Consider the following 16,757-nt stretch of genomic DNA (forward strand, 5'->3'; position numbering starts at 1 on the left):
ACCGGCTTTTCTACCTAAAAACTTCTTCCGTATTAATTATATTATATGCTGATAAAAGAAAAAAAAACAGAGAAAATGTAGAGCTCACTCAGCTTGCTTTCTACTACAGAGAAGATGGACCCGCGAATCGAGTTACCAGAGTATGGCGATGGCGAGACCTTCAAGCTCGCTTCATCGATCGGTCCGCCGGTGGCGGCGGCCGTCAGCCGTCAGTAGCAGCGGTACACGACGTACGAGTTCCGGCGGGGCGGCCGGACGTGGCAGAGCATGAAGAGCACCAGGGCGATCATCATGGCCAGCAAGAACCCCTTGGGGTCCAGCCCGCCGCCGGCGTCGCCTCCGCCGTCGTCGTCGCCGCCGTTGCACCCCATGCAGAAGCACGATCCCGACCCCATGGCGGCGCGCCTCTTCTTTGCGGATCTCCTCTGCGTGTGTCAGAGAGAACGAGGAGGGACAGAGTTGCTTCGAGCGTGGAGAAAGGAGGCAAATGGTTTGCTTGGGACGCAAAAGGTTGGGGAGCATATACAACTGACTTTGTTTACTACCATCCATGAGCGCGGGTCCAAAGAAGAATAGGCCGCCGGTGCAGAGACGGCAGGGTCTGTGGCGCGACCGGGCCCACATGTCAGCCAATCGGCGAGCTCGGAGAAAAGTCTTTGGGTTTCTCGCCTGCTGCAAAGAGTTCAACTGCACTGCTCCTGGTTTTAACTTTGGCAGCATTTAGTTCTCGATTTTGTTTGCACAGTAGCTATCAAATCAAACTTTCAAACACATGCATGAAATATTAAATACAGTTGGAAAAAATAACTAATTACACAGTTTAACTTAGTCATACGAGATGAATCTAATAATGTTAATTAATCTATAATTGAATATTAATTATTAAGTAACAACAAAACGTGCTACAGTATCTAAATCCAAATTTTTTCACCAACTAAACACCCCCTTTGATTATTTCTTGGTGTGGTGTCACTTTCAATGGGGTGGAATTCCACTTGAACATGGGATGGACAGTTTTCGCCTCGGTTTCTTCTCAAAATCAGAGAACTATTTTCATAAGGGTGATGCTGCAAGTTTGACTGGAAAATGAAAAGTTGGAGTTGCTTGTGCTGTGAGCACGAGGACCCCAAAGTCTGTTCTTGTTCTACGTTTGGTTGATCGTTCATTTGTTCTGTAGCTCAAGGCTCTGAGATGCATGCGCGGGAAAGGCGGTTCCAGAACCAGTCTCCAATCCCAACTCGGACTTCAGTTCGATGAAAGATACTGCCTCCAGCCCAGATTGTTACAGATTGTTAGTCGTTTTGACTTTTCTAGTTATAAAGATTTTGCTATGCATCTAGATATCACGTATATAGATACATAACTAAAACTATGCACATAGAAAAATCAAAACGACTAATAATTTGGGACAGAGGGAGTACTTGCAGTTGACAATATCTGATAACCTGAGGTTGAAAACTACTATGCAGCTATATGACGCATAGTCTTATGGAGAACTCAAATAGTCTTAGAATAAAAAAAATGCCCAACTGATGACAAGCACGGAGCAGACACAGATGTGCACCCTCGCCAGTTCAGACCATATCAAAACTCATACCTCGATGCGACTTCGTTGCGGTTGCTACTCAATCGAGTCAGAAGAACTGAACACTATGCAAGGATATTGCTAGCTACTGAGACCAAGGAATTCAGTGAAGCTGGGATACTTAGGCTCCCACCCGATCCCAGCCCGAGTTTTCGAGTTCTCCATCCTCTTGCCCAATGGACCGTCAGTACCTGCAGTTAAAGCAGATTTCAGATTATGTGCGAGAGGCTAATGCTGTGCACTAAAGGGCATGAGAACACTCAAAGGAGGGTAAAGACGAACCAGTAAATCCTTCAAACTTCGTGTCAAATTTTCCACTTCTGTTGACAGCGTCCATTATTTCTTGCCTGTGAAGTTTTTTCTTTTTAATTAGGCTAAACCATAAGAGTAACACTGCACAGCAAAACTGACTTTACAAAACTGAGAAACTGATGCGAACCAGAAAGTCCACAATGACCTGGAAAGAGGCTTATTGTCACAGCCAAGAAAGATTTGATTCCTGAGTCTCTTTTTCATGATCGCTATTGCAAGGGAAGCAGCATCCTGGCAATAATATGACATATATAATCGCAGCTTATAACAAAAGGTTGGTCTAACGAGCCATACTCACACCATCCATCAGATCAGCATAAGACTATAAGAATATGCAGAGAAATTAGCAGTTGTGGTGAACCAAAGCATTCACAGGCATATTGTGGTCAAGACTAAATTAAGTGCCATACACAGCTACATCTAATTAGATAGCATCTCATTATGTAAAGTAACAGATATCATTTTTCAACTTGCTTCATAGACTTCAACTTAAGTTTCATGATTTCTAGGCTACAAATAAAATTTTGAAAACCTATGCTTTTGTATTTCATCAATAAGTAGAATATAAATAAATACAGCATTTTACAGATAACAGGCATTCTGCAGCATTAGTGATTGGGCAAATGCAAGGCTATTAAAGAAACTGTAGGTTCATACATTTACAAATTTTGGACATTACACCGATAAGCTCAACTATCAAATGGTGAGATGAGTAGAGAAATTATAAACAAGATGTGCGTCTGAGATAAATCTGTAGCTCATCTTACCTCATAATGAATCTGGTTGATGATATGATCTGGTCGTGTGTCCAAAGTTCCTTTCCTCAACCAAAATACATGAGCACCTCTATCTATTTTGTGTTTCCAATTTAAGGAAATGCTAGAGCTGTTTCATCCACAGTAATATATAAGAGTTTGTGTTCATAATGATTGCACGTGGAACGTGGAACAAGAAATAGGCATTAGTTGAGGATATATAAAGTCCAGCTAGCCTGAGAACACAACCTCCTGCCTCAAGAATAATATTTTCCACTTTCAGAAGTACATCAGTACGAGGGCTCCTACCAATTGGCACTGATGGACAATCCTGCATGACAAAAACTTTTATGGTTAATACATCACAAAAAGGAAGGAAAAAAGGACAAGCAAAGCTTCAACTGAGGGTGTAGCTAGCTGCATAAAAAGCTTCCAACAGAAGGTTCCATTTTGAATCCTTCTGGCCACAATTAGATGGGTTTCAGGAAGCAGTAGAAATGGCTTGGCAGTCGGTTCAATCCAGCGCTTGTCCTTTTGACACTGGCAAGAAAATTGCGGGCAACTAGCAAAGACCTTGAAAGCTGGAGACACAAGAAGGTGGGCCATGTTAACAGTCAGCTCGCACATGCTAGGGAGGTACTCCATCAGTTGGAAATGGAGCAAGACAGCCAAGTCCTGTTGGATAATGAAGTCTGGCTCATGCGCTCTCTATCTTCAAGCCTGACACAGGAAGAGGAAGAACTTCATTGGAAAGCTAGTAGCTGGATATCAGGTTTTTACTGGACATGAGGATAAAGAGAGGGTGATCTTTGATTTCTATAATGGTGTTCTGGGTTCTAGTATGAATAGTGAAGTTACAATCAATCTGGATGAGCTTGATATTGCTTCCCATAATCTGACCACCCTGAAAGTCCCCATAACAGATGAGGTCTGGAAAACTATCTCAGGATTGCCCTCAGATAAAGTCCCAGTCCAGATGGTTTCACAGGTCGTTTCTACCAAGTGTGTTGGCCTCTGATTAAGAAGATATCATGGCTGCAATATCGGCGGTTTGGGGCAATTTAGAAATTTTGAACTCCTCAACTCTGCATATATCACACTCCTGCCGAAGAAGGATGGGGCTGAAAAAGTTCATGATTTCAGACCAATTAGCCTTGTACACAGCTTTGCAAAACTCATCACAAAAATCCTGGCAAACAGATTGGCGGGTCAGCTTCCTAATCTGGTGTCTCACAACCAGAGTGCTTTCATTAAAAGAAAGTTTATCTAAGAAAATTTATGCTGGTGCAACAAATTGCAAGGTTTTTACACCAAAGGAAGTAGCCAGGTTTGCTTTTTAAATTGGACATCTCTAAAGCATTTGATTCAGTGGCTTGGAGCTTTCTGTTAGAGGTGCTGCAAAGATTGGGCTTTGGTCTATAGGACCAGGGATCATACCGCGGCTGTGCAGGTGATAGGAGTAGGAGGGCGGTGGCTGGGGCTTGAACCCCCAGCGGCGATGAGGAGCCGTGGCGAGCGAGCGAGCGGTGGTGGCGTGCGTGAGCAAGAGGGAGGGAGGCACGAGAGAAGGCTCTGTAAGGCCAGGCAAGATAATTGCCTTGCTTGATTAATTCCAAAACTGTCTAGAGGTATTTATCCCTCTCCTAACAAATTCAAATACGATCCTATTTTTATGGAAACAAACCAAACAGCCTAAGGAAGGGAAATCCTAGCCTAGCCACTGGCGCGGCCCCAGCGTTGGTATGTGATGCCGGTCATAACAGCGACATCCTCAATGGTCTTCTTGTGTCCTCTTCTACACAAGTCCTCCCAATCCAATTCAATGCACAGGTTCAATTTCTGAAACATTACAGGAACTTCTTCCTTGCAAACAGTTGGAGTTCCCTTGCAAATATCTTGGACTCCCTCTAACCCTGAAGAAATTAATGAAGACTCAATTACAGCCATATATCCAACGTTTGGCTGCACTGCTACCTGGGTAGAAGGCTGATTTACTGTCAAAGAAGGTTGCAAGATCCTGGTACAGCATGTGCTAATGTTGATCTATCTGGCGATGGCCATTGATCTCCCACCATGGCCATCAGGGCAATAGACAACATAAGAAGAGGTTTCTGTGCAGAGGAAAGAAAGATGCAAAAGGTGGGCATTGTCTGGTAGCTTGGCCCAAAATATGTCTTCCTAAAGAACTGGGACACCGGGTGGTCTTGGGATTTCCAATATTCAAAATCTGAACTGGGCACTGAGAATGAGGTGGTTGTGGCTAAAGAAAACAGATCCAAATCTTGAGTTTTTGTTTAATATTTTAAGGAGGGTTGGTCTGCAGGTTCTCTCCCCTTGCACAGACGGGATAAATTTTGAGGAATAGTGGGAGATAAGCTCTAACTCTGTGCCTGCACTCATTAGAAAAGGCCTTAACTCTCTGATTGTTCTGGGAGCCTGGACTTTGTGGAACCATCGCAACCGTTGCGTTTTCGATGGGGCCTCTCCCAGTGTTACTAGATCCCTGGTGTCGGGCAGTGAGAAGCTACATAGGTGCGGTTTGGCTGGAGCTCAGTGAATCACCTCCTCGCTGTGGTGCCAAATGAGGAGTGATTGTACAGGTCGAGGTCAGATGTATTTTTTTTTTGGCAAAGGTGCTTATTAGTCTGTTTCCTTAGTGAGGTGTGTGTGGGTATTGTAAGGGTTCTTACCCCTTTTTCTTCTTCTTAATATAATGATACGCAGCTCTCCTGCATGTTCGAGAAAAAAAAAAACTAGTTGCATAATATGGTTTGTGATTTGTTTTTAAATTTACCAAACTTGTACCATCCAAACAAGCAAGTAAATGGTGAACACAAATATGATCCCTGAAGAATACTAGTCTTTCTCTAGCACCTCATTGCACATCATGTTGTCACTGCAGTCATACAGAGCAGTGCTTGATGTAAACAGGAAAGATCCTTCACCATTCCAATTTGATGCTGCCACTCTGCACACACTTTCTGAAATAAGGATATATCACATGTCCACACTCCATGATATACAATTTAATTAGTGTAAGAAGATGAATGATGGATTTGTAACAGTCTCACAATTCAACATGATAGACCATAGAGCTAGCAATGCCCATCTTTATATAGTAGCCATGTGATTAACCAGCATGTACGTTAGATTCTACAAATATCAAAGTACCAGATAAGAATGCAGCACCTAGATTCCCTGATTCATAGTGAAGCACCCTTTTCATTCAGTATAAGCAATAGAAAAAAAGGGCGTACCCAGTGCCGTAGGCTTCCCGCACTGTGCGGGGTTTGGGGAATAGACATAAATAAAAAAAATTATAGACAACACTAACCAAGTACCAGATAAGAAAGCAACACCTAGATTTCCTGATACTTACAGCCTAACACAATATATCACCTTAATTGCTAGCAATATGAAAATACATATCACCTTCTTCGATGCACGACCCAAACACATCAATTTGGAAGTTGTCTCAAGCATAATATACTCGGTAAATTCAGGGATGAGTTGCAACCAAAATCTGAGCATGTAAAGTTTTGTGGCATACCTGTAATTTTATCTGAGTACACTTATATTAGCCTAATCTAAAGCAAAATAGACCATCAGGTCCTGTCTCAAGAATCGAGAAATGAACCATGTATTACACCGCAGTGTTTATCTGTCACTATGCATGATATAGTGATTGTTGTACAGCCACTAGCAGCTCTAGCATAAAAACACTGCTGCAGCTAGTCTTACACCACCATGCTAGTCTCTAACAAGACTAGGCACAGTCTCATGTTGCTTTACAACCTATGCCACTATTATGGATGTCAACAATTATAAAATGCATTGACTGCCATCAGTGTAATCACATTGACCCAACTGATATTAACTAAGATATAGTGCCCAAATCCCATTCAAATTTGATTTGGATGCAAAATCTCAACCTGAACAGACTATATACACCATAATTTTTTTTTTCTCTAGAAGTGCTAATAGTTTAGTAATGCACTAGAGCAACAGATTTGGAGAGCTTCATGATTTCAATAAAAACATCAGGAGAAAGCCAGATCATTTACCATTAATATTAGCAGCGCAAAAGGTATGTGAGAAAATGTCAACATTAATTGATGCATTCATTTACCTGACATCCTCAGGGTAATTATCAGAACCAGATGGAGGAGCACAGAAAATAACATATGGAACCTTCTGAGAAATAGTAGAGCCCTTCAATGAGGGGATGATGCCAAGATCTGTTAACTCGCTATGATGATTTGTGCTTGCAGTCTGGCCATAAACTTTGCAACTTGTATGTTCCTTTAGGATGAAAAGTACACTTAATTAGAAAATCATACAACACAGCTTAACCTATTACCCTCCAAGAATTAGCCATAAAAATCACAGAAAGAAGCAAAAAAAAAAAGACATCGAGTTATGCAAGAGCTGATATGAAGGCACACATTTTTACAGTAAACATATAATGTTTAGTTAAAAGGGGGAATCAAGTCAAGACTTTTAAGAAAGAAATATTTAGCAGTTCTCCAGGAGTTCTTCAGACGATTAAATTTTCACAGAATGTCTGAAACATATTGACTGATAGTTTTTTTGACATTGAAGTAACTCGGGATCTAAATTGATTTCAACAGTATAACCGTTGGCTTGATAAGCAAGTTTTGGTGCATGATTCTCCATGTAGGTGATAGATAGATACATAAGAATATTAACTGTAGCCAGAAATACCTTTTGCCACTTCTCAGCTACAATTCGTCCAAGCACACCAGGGCCCACAATCAGTAGATCATTCTGGCCAACAACATCGGCGCCAGAGACCTCGGAGCCTTTATCATGAGATACCCCTGGGAGCAGCAAACACAAAAAAAAGCATCAGTTAATTGCAGTCATCTATGTGGACTTCCAGATTTGGAAATAAGATATTTTAGAATACCAAAATAACAAAGATAGTGGTGTGTTTGCAAGTCATAACTTTGAGCATGCCACAATGAATATTAGTTACAGCAAACGCGGGACAAGTTCACAAGCTATAATTTGGCAAGCCTAACCCGTTACGGTGCTACCCTAGCAATATTTCAGCATCTGTATGGAGTGCATTACTGACTACTTGAGGTACCCACAATGCAACTACGGACTAGTTTCTTTGTAGTGGAGATATTGGTACAGCGTCATTGTACAAACTCAGCTTAGGACTGCAAGCATCGAAACTTGGAGCTGCTCTACCCGCCCAAAGCTGGAGCAGAGTAACAAAAAATACAGATATAAGGGGAAGTATCCGTTTGTTGGTTTCGTCATTCGAGAACAAAATCATCAACATCCAGCGCACAGGATTAGCAGTATGGTCAATGCCATGAACAACTTGTGCAAAACCAGAGTGAGAATGTCTCCCAACAACATGCACAGAGGGATTGATTCTACTAGTATAACCTGGCCTCCACTGAAACCAGCACCAGTTCCAAGACCCCAAGCTATTCGAGAGCAGCGGACCTCATCAATGTAATACCCTTACCCACCGACATAGTGCCGAGGCGTGAGAAATCACAGAGACAACAGGATTCGGGTAGGAACGAGGTCAGATTAACCTCTTGCAATTTGTGGTTTGGTTTTCAGTTCATGTTCTTCACCCATTCTGATCTAGTGATGCCCTGCTGTCATGTCCAATTTTTCATCTTATTCACCCATTCTGATCTGGTAATACCCACCCTGCTGTCATGTCCAATTTGGTGAAACATTAAGTACAAGCCATTTCATCTATGATTTCTTCAACGATTGGAAGAGGAATCCTGTCCTTGACAGTAAGATCATTGATCTTTCTATAGTCAACACAAAATCTGTTCTTGACGTAAATTGGAAACAGTAATGCGGCATACGAGATGAGGAATGGGGGCGGTGACTCAGTGACTGGTGAGACGCTTACCGAGAGAGGCGCGGGCGACAGGCGAGCGGCGGGCGAGCGTGAAGACGCGAGATGGCTGAGCAGTCAGGGCGGGTTTCAGGGAACATGAGGAGGAGGACGAGGCGCGGCGATGGGGCGGGTTCGTGGCGGGAGCTAGGCGGAAGGAGGCCGCAGCGGCGGCTCTCATCTCGTCGCCCGGCGGGGTTGCGGCGACGGTGACTCGGTGGGGAAAGAGTAGACGGGGAATAATGGATCGAGGAAGGAGTCGTCGTTTGCTTCTAAAACGGCAGGGGAGGCCCAGCCCGCCCGGCTCTGTTCATTCTCTTTAAGGTGCTTTATTTTTTAACTTAATTATTACAGATTACTGAACATGTCTCAGTACCCTTTTATTAATCTATAATTAGGAAATACAGTAGGAATTTCCTCTAGTGGATAAATTTCTCATCCAATTCTTTTTTGTTGCTTCTGCACATCAGAAACGATTAGGTTATTGGACATTTTGTTACAATTCTAGAGACGTCGACACTGAGATGGGGTATTGAACAAGAGGATGGATTGAAGCCATGGAAACAATTAACAAGTGTTGGAAGCCATGAGATGGTACAATGCTTTCATGAGTTAACAAAAGAAAACAGAGGCTACTTAGGTACATGTGCCACACCATGGTGGCTATGCTTACATGATCTAAATCCAACAGCAGAAACGAAAAGTAGCCTAAAAGTCTAAAACTGCAGTATGACTGTATAAGCAACCAACATTTCACTTCCAAATCCGTCATCATTTCTTTCATGTGCCCATATTCATCTTTAATCACAAGAATTTAGCGACATCCCATGAAGGTTATAGATTGCTGAGGCCAAGGAACTCTGTGAAACTCGGATACTTGGGCTGCCATCCGATCTCAGCTCGGGTTTTGGGATTCTCCATCCTCTTCCCCAGCGGGCCATCAGTCCCTACATCAAACAAAATTTAAACGGGAGACGAGGCCATGTTAATTATGAGCGCAAATGATCCTCTTGGGAATTCTTGAACGCAGCTACAATGCTAGCATGTGACTGACTGACCAGTGAAGCCCTGGAACTTCGTGTCAAATTTCCCACTTCTGTTGACACGGTCCATAATCTCCTGCCTGCAACATCAAAGCTCCATAATGTCAGCACACGTGTATTTGCAGCAAAATCATCTTTGGTTTGCAAAAAGGGAGTTAAACAAGATGGAGTTTGGCATCGACCTGGATAGAGGTTCATTGTCACAGCCCACAAAGACACGGCTGCGTAAACCCTTTTTCATGATAGCAATTGCAAGGGAGGCCGCATCCTGTAAACAAACATAAGCGAAAATTCGTAAAACACAGAGCGCATAGTAAACCACCCTGATATGCTAATCAGAGACATATAATCATCTGTTTAAACCTTTAAAAATGAAACCTTAGTGTCTATAGTATGGATGTGTCTTTTAATTATTGATTTGCTTATATTTTTCGCGACCGTGCCTGAACACGTATTTTATTAAGAAGAAAATTGATTTGCTTATATGGGGGATCATCTACAAATTAACACTTAAAGAGTACGTGTTGCATCAAAGGGTTTGATCTAAATTGGTAATAAGCTCAAATTTTCCCTAAAACATCTAGTGTACAATACACTCATCCATGTTATAACACCAACATAAATAAGAAGCAGCTCTTACTTCATAATGTATCAGATTGAGTACATGATCAGGACGTGCATCCAAGGTTCCTTTTGACAGCCAGTAAACATGAGGACCTCGATCAGATTTGTGTTGGAAGTCAAGGAATATTGTATTAGTTCTGCCAATTGTAACTAAGTACGGTTCAGACAAAGTATATCAAAGAACACCAGATGCTCGAAAGTTGGAACTGGAATAAAAAAAGAAAAGACATGTCGTTGAGGATATGTAAAGTCCCACAAGCCTGAGAACACAGCCTCCTGCCTCAAGGACAACATTTTCAGCTTTTAGAAGGACATCGGTACGAGGGCTTTGACCAATCTGTACACAAGGAGAATCCTACACAAGCAGAAAAGATGATAAAGGTTAAATTAAATCAACAAAGCCGGACCTGGTACTAGAACATTGTTGCAAAGCACAAGCAAATAAACTAAGGTTTTGGAAATTGTAACCGCCACGAAAGCATGTTACCAACCTGAAAACAGATCCTTTTTCAGTTTTTCTTGTTCCATAGTTCACAATTTTTTACATGACTTTTGAATGTTTCTGTTTGAAATATTAGAAGGTAATACTATAACTACTAAAGTTGAGAAGCAAACAGACAACTTAGAAAACTCTTCTATTTTATGATGTATAATATAAAGCACAGAGTAAAAATACCTCACTGCACAATCCATTGTCACTGCAATCATACACAGCAGTACTCGAGGTGAACAGGAAAGAGCCTTCTCCATTCCAATTTGAAGCTGCTACTCTGCACATGTCTTCCGAAATAAGGATGTCTTACATGTCCTTGACACTAATGGACAAAGTATAAGATATAATTATCTGCACGTACACAAACGAGTTCAGGAGAAAGAGTTCTCATGGTCTAGTGATGGGCTGCTGCCCAGGCTTAGGGGATGCCATAGGCAGCAGGCCGGTCAATGGTGGGATGCTGCCAGGGTGGGGGGATGCCAGGTTAGCGCCGTGGCGGAAAGTGGGTGGGGATCTGGCGGCAGGGTGGGGGAGCCATTTGAGGGCCGGGCCATGCAGTGCTAGAGTGATCGATCCGAATTCAGTAAGAGAATAAATGTCCAAAGCACTACCATTACAAGTTATAGAACAATTTTGGAAGCACCAAGCATGCCCCGTTCACTAGAAGCATGTGCCCAATAGCCAACCATGCAGTGTTACATGGACACGGGTGCGGGTGTCGGTGTCCGACTCGGGTGCGGGTGTCCGATTCGTTAGAATTTTTTGGGACACGGCAAATAACACTTGGAATCATGAAACGAACATGGCACCATTTATGCCATTTTCGAGTGATTTTGGTGATCGAATAACAACACAACACTTGGACTAATATAATTGTTAAGATGACCATTCTTAGGCTTTTAAGTTCAAGTGATGACAAAGAGAAAGAAAAGATAAGCGTAGCAAGGCCCGAAGGACCGCCCCTACGGGGGTTCCGCTACCCGGATAGCGGACAGGGGTCGAGGGGGAGCCTCCCCTCGCAGGTCTCAGGGCAGCGCCCTGAAAGCTCTTCAGTCAGTAGCACCGGAAGAACCGACGCCAAGGGCATCGGTGCATCCGATGGTAGTCGGAAGAACCGACGCTATGGAATTCTGGTGCAGAAGGGAATCGAAGCCAAGTCAGCCTATAGGCACCGGTTGAACCGACGGTCCAAGAAAGGGCATCGGTGCATTGGGCGTACTATGTACCAGAGACGATGTCAAGTGCCTAGGAGAAGTTTCTTCAGCACCGGTTCAACCGACGGTGCATCGGAGTATTGCGTCGGTGCAATGACGTCAGCGCCCAGGAGAAGATTCTCAAGCACCAGATGAACCGGTGATGCATCGGTACAAAGCATCGGTTCAACCGGTGATCACTGCGTCAGCTGTCAGGAGTTCAACGGATACTTCGGGTTATGAGTGACCGGAAGAACCGACGCTACCTCAGCCAGAGGCATCGGTTCAACCGGTGATACGCAGATTTTCTGCTGACCGTTGGAGCAACGGCTACAAGACTTGGTGGCCTATTTATACGCCTCACCCCGGCCATTTGAAGTTTGCTGGAGTTGCTGGACATCCCACACACACCAAGAACATCTCCAAGCCATACAAAAGCATCAAGATCATATCCTTAGCCCTTAGGACACTTTGAGAGTGTTGTGTAAAGGATTAGCTCTTAGTGAGTGAGATTGCAAGGCCTTAAGCCTTTGTGCTGTGGTTCTCTAGTGAACCAAAACAAGAGCTTGGTGCGCCGGCACCTTGGAGCGTGAAGCTCGCCGGCAACGTCATCGACCCTCCGACTTGGTGTGGAGCGGCGACGACATTTTTGTGCGGGGGACGTGGAGACCCTCATCCTTTGTGGAGAAGCTCCTTAGTGGAACCCGGGGCCAAGGTGACCGTGATTGTGTTCACGGAAGAGACTTGGTGGCCGAGTAGCAATACTCTTAGTGAGTGCTACAACAACGTGGATGTAGGTGTGCCTTTGTGGCTAACCGAACCACGGGATAAACACCCGCGTCAAGAGTCTGCTATCTCCTATCCCGCTCTTTAAGCTTCCGCATTTCTTACTAGCAATTTGTGTGCCTTTACTTTCATAGAATAGTTTCTTGGTAGGAAAGACTATAGGTTGCTAAACTCTTTTGGGATAGGGTTTTCACACTAAAACAACCTAGTTGCACATCTAGATAGCCTGTTTTAGTTTAAGTTTTGTGCAAACTAGTTGGAGCCATATGTCTAAGTTTTTATTAGTGCCTAATTCACCCCCTCCCCCTCTTAGGCTAGAGCACCCGATCACTTTCAAATCCGACACGGGTGTCGGAATCCGACACGGGTGCGGGGTATCCGACTCGGCAAAAAAATTAAGACACGGGTGTCCGGGTAACACAGCAACCATGTATTACAAGTATGGAGATTTCAATAACTCTTTCGGATGAAGAGAAACCCAGAGCATGTCCATGACTGAAACACAGAATGAACAAAAGGAGGCAATCATCATGAAAGCTTAAAGTTATTTACCTCAGATCCCCAGCATAATCCTCGGAACGATATGGTGGAGCACAGAAAATAACATATGAAAATTTTGGACCAATTATGGACCCCTTCAAGGCGGGGATGATGCCAATGTCAGTTAATTCACTGTGATGATCTGTGGTTGCAGTCTGGCCATAAATCTTGCAACCTGGATATTCCTACAAGGCAAGCACTTAATCAGACTAAGATTTATGGTATTTGACAGGTGACGAAATATACAAGATATGACAAGGATACCACTCCATTAAAAAGATATTGGGTCAAGATTGCCAGAACCACAGTATGTTGGTGGTACTTCAGTATACCACTAAAGAAATGCTAGCAGAGTTGAAACATAAACGATTGATTTTTATTTTATTTTTTGGGAGTGATTTGTAGTTAATTGTCTGCGAGCAAAATTAATTTCAGCCACTCACTTCTGCCCTTCAGATCAAAATCCAACTATTTGCAAGAGTCATATCTCTACGCATGTTGTTCACGATTACACTATTCTTCTCACGAACACATCCACGCTAGCGCTGCAGTCACCGCCTAGTGAGAACGCTCTTCCCCTCACACGCACACATTCCGAGACACTGCTGCTCATGTGCCAGCTGGCAAAGTCGCCAGTGCTAGCAGCAACAGCTGGAGGAAGCCTAAATAGCCCCCTATCACAAGATTAAAGGGCTAAAAAAAGCACTCCATCAGACCCTCTATCGTATCGTAGGGAGGCCTCCAAATCTCCTCCTCTACCCTCCATTCCCTCCTCCACTCTCCATCTAGGGGGTGACTAGGGAGCCAGTTTGGAAGCTAATAAAAAAATAGATGTAGTCTCCATTTAGCATTTGGAGTTGGAGGATCTGATTTATGCGATATGGCTGGAGTTGCTCTCCTTGACGAGTCACTTCTGGGTTCGTTATAATCTATCTCGGTTCTCAGATAGTCAGATGCAATGAGTAATAACCTGTTTCCACATCTCAGCGACGATCCGGCCAAGCACGCCGGGTCCGACGATCAGTAGGTCCTTGTGCCCGACGCTCTCCACCGATAGAGCGCCGATTCCCATGGCATCCGATATTCCTACGATCACACAACGGAGAAAGTGAGTAATCACACGAAAACGAAGCGGGAGTCCGTTAATGGCGTGTGAATTTCGCAAGAAGCAACTTTCCGGAACGAATGAAAAAAAAACAAATATAACATCGCCAACTGGAGGAGGCGCCAGTGGCGAACATTGGGTGGGTGGCAGGTTTACCGATGGAGGATGAGGCGGCGGCAGACATCGCGGCGCGCCGGCGCGGCCGGGCGACACGGACGCTCGGGCTTGGAGCGGGGCGAGGGACAGATAGGGTGGAGGAGGAGGAGGCGGCAGGTGCGGTAGCGTGGAGATAGGAGGAAATCGGCGTTGACTGGTGGGAGTGGAGCCGGGGAGGACGAGGAAGTGGCAATGGTAATCGCGCTGGCGCGGCTCCGCCCATGCCGATGGCGTGGCGGCGTCTCGCGGGATCGGGGTCTTTGGGGACGGTGTGGAAAAGACCGAGGGGACGGGGGCGTTTCCTCCACCACGTTTCCGTCTTATTGGCACTATAGCTAGAAGCTAACGCGCGCTACGGCGCCCCATCATAACTTTGGTAGGCGTTCGGCTCCTCCCAAAATGGCTGGCTTAACTGGTGGAGCGTAAACCTTCAGATCCATTTAGAAAATACTCACACCATTCTCCAATATTTTGGTAGGCGTATTTTACCTTGACACAATGAATGACTAGAAAAATAGCTATACTTATATCATATAATAAATACAATTCAGACTTTTTTTTGTTGGTTCTTCAATATTTTTGTTTGGCAAAACAACTTTACCTTATTTTTCATAAATAGATTGGAGATGTCAAACCTCACCTTATTTTTCATAAATAGATTGGAGATGTCAAGTGTCCAATATGCCCCTTGACATATGGCATGGTTGTTAAGCTGAATCAGCTTATAATTTTATTTCATGTAAAATAAAAAATAAATATGATTACTGATTGGCCACCGTATTCTATGGAAACTAAGTCTTCCGTGAAAACTTTGAAAACTCCAATCGAGGTCACAGGATTCTCATTCAAGGACTAGAGGCAGAGGTGGATTATTTTAGCACTTAAACCCTCCAATCCTCCATCCTAATTTCCAACATTAAGCAACCCCCCCCCCCCCCCCCCCCGCCCCCCCCAAATCAAATCACGCAGCCCACCCCTGGTCCGCCCGTCACGCCGCCGCGACGTTTCGTTCATCTCCCCCACCCTCCGCCGCCCATTCACGTCGCAAGGACGAGGGTCGCCGTCTCGGGCAGCTGCAGCGGACTGGGCGGAGGGGCAGGCGCCATCAGCCGCCAAGGGCTCGCGCCGTCTAGTCTCCAGGCCGCCCTCCGCCGCCGATTCACGTCGCAAGGATATGAGGGTCGCCATCTCAGGCGCCTGCAGCGGACTGGGCAGAGGGGCAGGCGCCGCCGGGTGCCAAGGGCTCGCACCGTTTAGTCTCCAACGGCCCTCGTCGCGTCGCCGATTCACGTCGCCCTCGTCGACAGGTGGGATCCAGAGCTTCCGGAACACCGGCCACGTGACGGACGGCACGGGGCACCGGGTTCGTGCTCGTGAACCGGGCCACCGGGAAGGCGATGGGCCATTGCCTCAGCAAGGAGCTGGCACGTCAAGAGATCCCATCGGTCGCCTTGTAGCGCGACGCTGGGTGCTCACGTCTTCGAACGGCAGGTCTACCTTGGCGGCCACAGGCCGAACTCCGTGGGCGTGGCGCTGCTGTGGACGCAGAGCGACAACCTGGGCGAGGGGTTCGACCACATCTGCACCGTGGGTGACGTCGACACCGTCCTTGACGCGGCGAACGGCCATGGAGTCCGGCACGAGCGACGTCCTAGACTTGGGTGCGTGCGCGAACGCGCACAGCAGCATTGCTAGCCCTTTATGCCGTCGTTAGTTTCTGCTATAAGAGTCTTATCTTGACTTTGATAGAAATTAATGTGGTCGTTGATAAAGTGTGTTGACACAGAATTGCGCCAACGCACTCGAATGCACTAGAACGCGTGACGATCGTCAAAACGATCAACACAGCGAGAACCCTGGGCGGACCGGTCTGACCGATTTCGCCGACCGGTCTGACCGGTGCAGGCAGAGAACTCGCGAAGACCTAGAACAGCGAGCTCGGGAGGGACCCCGTCGGAGCTTGTGATCGTAGGGTTGCTCTGAGGTCGGCAGGCCACTCAGAACGTCTTCAAACGCCGCCAGGACGAAGAAAGAAAGAAATCTAGGGTTGGAAAAGGCTAGGGTTTGAGAGATAAAAGTAATGCGATTTTTTGTATTGATTCAATTGGGAATAGCCTCAATTGGCCTTAGCCTTTATATTTATAGGCCGGGGAAGACGTACCCCTTCACGAGTAGGATTACATGAGAACTCTTTACAAAAACCCTAATTCTACTCGGACTGTACAGACCAGACCGGTCTGACCGGTCGGCCCGACCGGTCGACCTC

At 45.2% G+C, this 16,757-nt stretch overlaps 2 protein-coding genes across 5 annotated transcripts; both read right to left on the minus strand.

Moving 5' to 3' along the window:
- Window positions 1-1,249: 1,249 nt before the first annotated feature.
- Window positions 1,250-8,840, minus strand: LOC120706909. Of its 4 annotated transcripts, none has more exons than XM_039991658.1 (9): window positions 8,567-8,840; window positions 7,378-7,493; window positions 6,782-6,954; window positions 5,527-5,620; window positions 2,873-2,983; window positions 2,665-2,754; window positions 2,025-2,128; window positions 1,868-1,932; window positions 1,250-1,776 (listed from the first exon to the last, which is right to left on the minus strand). In XM_039991658.1, exons 1-9 carry the CDS (start codon window positions 8,730-8,732, stop codon window positions 1,667-1,669), a joined length of 1,029 nt encoding a protein of 342 aa, XP_039847592.1. In that variant the 5' UTR covers window positions 8,733-8,840; the 3' UTR covers window positions 1,250-1,666. The 4 variants fall into 4 exon arrangements, with proteins under 4 accessions (XP_039847592.1, XP_039847591.1, XP_039847594.1 ...); XM_039991657.1 differs by having other exon boundaries at window positions 5,527-5,629; XM_039991660.1 differs by having other exon boundaries at window positions 1,379-1,776; window positions 2,043-2,128.
- A 238-nt stretch (window positions 8,841-9,078) lies between these two features.
- Window positions 9,079-14,774, minus strand: LOC120706911. Its single transcript, XM_039991661.1, has 9 exons — window positions 14,492-14,774; window positions 14,201-14,316; window positions 13,243-13,415; window positions 10,895-10,988; window positions 10,463-10,573; window positions 10,235-10,324; window positions 9,777-9,862; window positions 9,610-9,674; window positions 9,079-9,498 (listed from the first exon to the last, which is right to left on the minus strand). The coding sequence occupies exons 1-9, from the start codon at window positions 14,712-14,714 to the stop codon at window positions 9,386-9,388; spliced, it is 1,071 nt and encodes a 356-aa protein (XP_039847595.1). The 5' UTR covers window positions 14,715-14,774; the 3' UTR covers window positions 9,079-9,385.
- Window positions 14,775-16,757: the final 1,983 nt, after the last annotated feature.

Source organism: Panicum virgatum, chromosome 5K (genome assembly GCF_016808335.1).
Source record: "Panicum virgatum strain AP13 chromosome 5K, P.virgatum_v5, whole genome shotgun sequence".
Lineage (NCBI taxonomy): Eukaryota > Viridiplantae > Streptophyta > Magnoliopsida > Poales > Poaceae > Panicum > Panicum virgatum.

Excerpts from the sequence above, each read along its gene's own strand:
- LOC120706909 (XM_039991657.1), bottom strand. The coding sequence starts at position 8,732 with ATGAGAGCCGCCGCTGCGGCCTCCTTCCGCCTAGCTCCCGCCACGAAC. Across the intron at positions 2,984-5,526 it reads ACAACATGATGTGCAATGAG|GATTGTCCATCAGTGCCAAT; the intron begins GTGCTAGAGAAA and ends TTTGTCATGCAG. Across the intron at positions 2,755-2,872 it reads TCAGGCTAGCTGGACTTTAT|AAAATAGATAGAGGTGCTCA; the intron begins ATATCCTCAACT and ends AATTGGAAACAC.
- LOC120706911 (XM_039991661.1), bottom strand. The coding sequence starts at position 14,714 with ATGGGCGGAGCCGCGCCAGCGCGATTACCATTGCCACTTCCTCGTCCT. Across the intron at positions 10,325-10,462 it reads TCAGGCTTGTGGGACTTTAC|AAATCTGATCGAGGTCCTCA; the intron begins ATATCCTCAACG and ends GACTTCCAACAC. Across the intron at positions 9,863-10,234 it reads TCAATCTGATACATTATGAA|GATGCGGCCTCCCTTGCAAT; the intron begins GTAAGAGCTGCT and ends GTTTGTTTACAG.